The 3,006-nt window shown below is 50.0% G+C and overlaps 1 protein-coding gene across 2 annotated transcripts in view; it reads right to left on the bottom strand.

Moving 5' to 3' along the window:
* Nucleotides 1–488: 488 nt before the first annotated feature.
* Nucleotides 489–3,006, bottom strand: part of LOC107297027 (secretory carrier-associated membrane protein 3-like) — a 27,779-nt gene continuing 25,261 nt past the window's right edge. For both annotated transcript variants that reach the window (XM_015826382.1, XM_015826383.1), the window contains 4 exons: nucleotides 2,350–2,509; nucleotides 1,341–1,442; nucleotides 1,008–1,125; nucleotides 489–683 (listed from right to left, as the gene is read on the bottom strand). In XM_015826382.1, the coding sequence (XP_015681868.1) occupies nucleotides 537–683; nucleotides 1,008–1,125; nucleotides 1,341–1,442; nucleotides 2,350–2,509 (527 nt within the window). In that variant the 3' untranslated portion in view covers nucleotides 489–536. The remainder of the gene's footprint in view (nucleotides 684–1,007; nucleotides 1,126–1,340; nucleotides 1,443–2,349; nucleotides 2,510–3,006) is intronic.

Below are 3,006 nucleotides of genomic sequence, written 5' to 3'. Positions count from 1 at the left end.
CGACGACTTAATAGGAGGAAAGTACAAAAGGGGGCATGCCAGGTGTAGCAAATTTGCAGAAAACGGGACGCAGCGGGGCTGAAAGGAAACTTCAATTAAGGCCGGATCTGTTCCGACAGGCAAGGAGTGCAGGATCAAAAGGGGAAGAGGAAAGCCAATTATTTTGGGAAGGGGCACAAACAGGCAGGAAAGACCCCCCTGCTCCTTCCGGGTCTGGGTCAATCGGAGAAAGTCACAGGCAGAGATAAATAGGGGCTGGATCCCTTTGTAAATTTCGGGCGGAAGGAGAGAAGATTCAAGCCGTTTTCGGGGATCGGTAATCGTCAAAATCGGCGCAGCTGGAGCGGGGTGGATCCGTCACGGGTTTCCCTGCCTAGATTGCAGAGCAGAAGCTTCCGAAATCAGCACAAAAGGAGGGAAAGGAGGAATTCAAGGCCGGGAGGGCAGTGCGGTGCACTCAAGGGGGAGGGTTGTTTCGGCGAAGGAGTCCCGGTGAAGTCGGCGGACCGTTGATAAAACTGCAGCTCGCAGCTCCTTTAGGGGGCCTGGAAGGAGCTGGAAGCGGCCCCCGCGGCAGCGTTGGCAGCTGCCGTGCGGACCGTCGGGTTGGACAAAACACCGGCGGCAAATTCGGCCTGGGCTTTCTGGAAGCTGGCGCCCGTGCGGCGGTAGAGAGAGTGGATCTGCGGGAGAAGAGAGGAAAGGTCGGCTGGGGGTGGACAAGTCGGATTTCCTGGGTAGGAAGGGGAGAGAATTTGGGGGCTCGTCCGGGATGTATCTCCGTTTGTTTTGGAAAAGCAGAGATCCCCCGGAGGAACCGATCCAAATTCAGGCAGTCCTCGGTTTACAATTCGTTTAGCGACCAAACTTACCAAGGCCCCGAAAACAGGTGGTTTGTGGCTGTTTTTCAGACTTACGGCCGTCGCAGCCGCATCCACGTGATCAGAAATTTGGAGCTCCATTGTGGTTGTAAGCCAAGGACTACCTTTGTTTTCTGCTCTACTCACCCGTTTCAGCATGATGATACCCAGCCCAGCAATTACGGTGAACAACACGGCTACTAGGATCATGAAAATGCCCACCCCAGGGTGCTTTCCCAGGGCGCTGAAGCTGACGATCCAGCCGCTGCGAGACAACAAAAAAAAAAGAGAGAGAGAGAGAGAGAGAGAGAAAATAAAACTTCAAGATCCAACAGATCAGGAGAAGGAAAAAGGCCAAGCCACATTCGATGAGCCACGTTTGATCTTCTCCCAAAATGCAGGACCGGAGAAGCAAAGACGCACCTCCGATCTAGGCGCCAACCCAACCTGACCGGGTTCCGCTTCGGATCCGTCCCTTACCTGAAGCCCCAACCGGGTATCCCAATGGCCTGAAGGACGTAGAACACATCTTGGGCAAAGAAGATGAAGAAGAAGACGAAAAAGTTGAAAGAGCTGTCACTCCTGCCATCGAAGGAGGGAGAGAGAAAGAGAGAGAGAGAGAGAGAGAGATGGAGGAAAACAAATATGGCTTGCAAGGAAGACGCTGCTCTATTCGTTTCTATGGTTTTATTTGTATCCCTCCCTTATTATGTCTGCATATAATTCAAGATGCTGAACATAAACAATAACACAACTTCCTCCTCCTATTTTCCCTCCTATCACAACCACCCTGTGGAGTGGGTTGGGCTGAGAGGGAGAGACTGGCTCAAAGTCACCCAGCTGGCTTTCACGCCTCAGGCAGGACTAGAATTCCCAGTCTCCTGGTGATCAATCCAAAGTCCACCTAGCCAACTTTCAGGTCTAAGGTAGAACTAGAATTCACAGCCTCCTGGTGACTGGCCCAAAGTCACCCAGTTGGTTTTCATGCCTAAGGCGGGACTAGAACTCACCGTCTCCTAATGACTGGCCCAAAGTCACCCAATCAGCTTTCATGTCTAAGGTGGGACTAGAACTCACCGTCTCCTGGTGATTGGCCCAAAGTCACCCAGTCGGTTTTCATGCCTAAGGCGGGACTAGAACTCACCGTTTCCTGGTGATTGGCCCAAAGTCACCCAGCCAGCTTTATGCGTCAGGACTAGAACTCCCCATCGCCTGGTGATTGGCCCCAAGTCACCCAATCAGCTTTCCTGCCTAAGGCGGGACTAGAGCTCACCGTCTCCTGGTGATTGGCCCAAAGTCACCCAGTCGGTTTTCATGCCTAAGGCGGGACTAGAACTCACAGTCACCTAGTGAGTTCTAGTTTGCCAAACGTTGCTACCTCCACATTCTCCTCCTTCCTCTGAAAGCCTGCTCTAAACCAAGGATTCCTGCCCCAGGGCCACCAAGCAACAGAGTGGCGATGTCGATGCGCCCACTTTAGTGACCGTACCGGAAAGCTTTATACATGGGTCGGTACCAGCAGATGAAGGAGCAGGGCGTGAAAATCAAGGTCCAGAGGATGGAGAGGCCAAATCCGGAGCCACCAGAGGATTCCACGCAGAACCAGGTCAGGGAGGCAAGGAAGTTGATGAAAAGAGCCACAGTGCTGGCTGTCAAAAATTAGATATATATAGATATAGATATCAATAATAATATTAAAAACAAACAGATGATTCCTGGGTCTATTCATATCCAAATAGCTAAAAAGCACGAGCACCAGGAAATTTTACAAAACTATAAAAGTTTTAATTCAATAACACACCAAGCTTTCGTTGGCCACTGCCAACATCGACTAGAATGTACCCTGACGATGTTGGCAGTGGCCAACGAAAGCTTAGTGTGTTATTGAATTAAAACTTTTATAGTTTTGTAAAAATTTCCTGGTGCTCGTGCTTTTTAGCTATTTGGAGATATAGATATATATTTTAAAAAAGTAGTACGAAAGACAACACAGGTCAGCAACTATGAGCAAGTGGGGGCCAGCCCAGCCCATAAAGAAAAACCAACCGGGTCTTAAGTCTATATTGCAGGAAGAATGCAGTTCAAATTGAACAAGTCACCGTCGTAAGTCAAGGATTCCCCGCGTATAAATAAGATTTTTTTTTTT

The sequence above is a fragment of the Protobothrops mucrosquamatus genome, unplaced genomic scaffold (assembly GCF_001527695.2).
Source record: "Protobothrops mucrosquamatus isolate PMUCROS unplaced genomic scaffold, P.Mucros_1.0 scaffold3084, whole genome shotgun sequence".
In the NCBI taxonomy this organism is placed as follows: domain Eukaryota; kingdom Metazoa; phylum Chordata; class Lepidosauria; order Squamata; family Viperidae; genus Protobothrops; species Protobothrops mucrosquamatus.
This window is presented reverse-complemented; position numbering and strand designations above follow the sequence as displayed.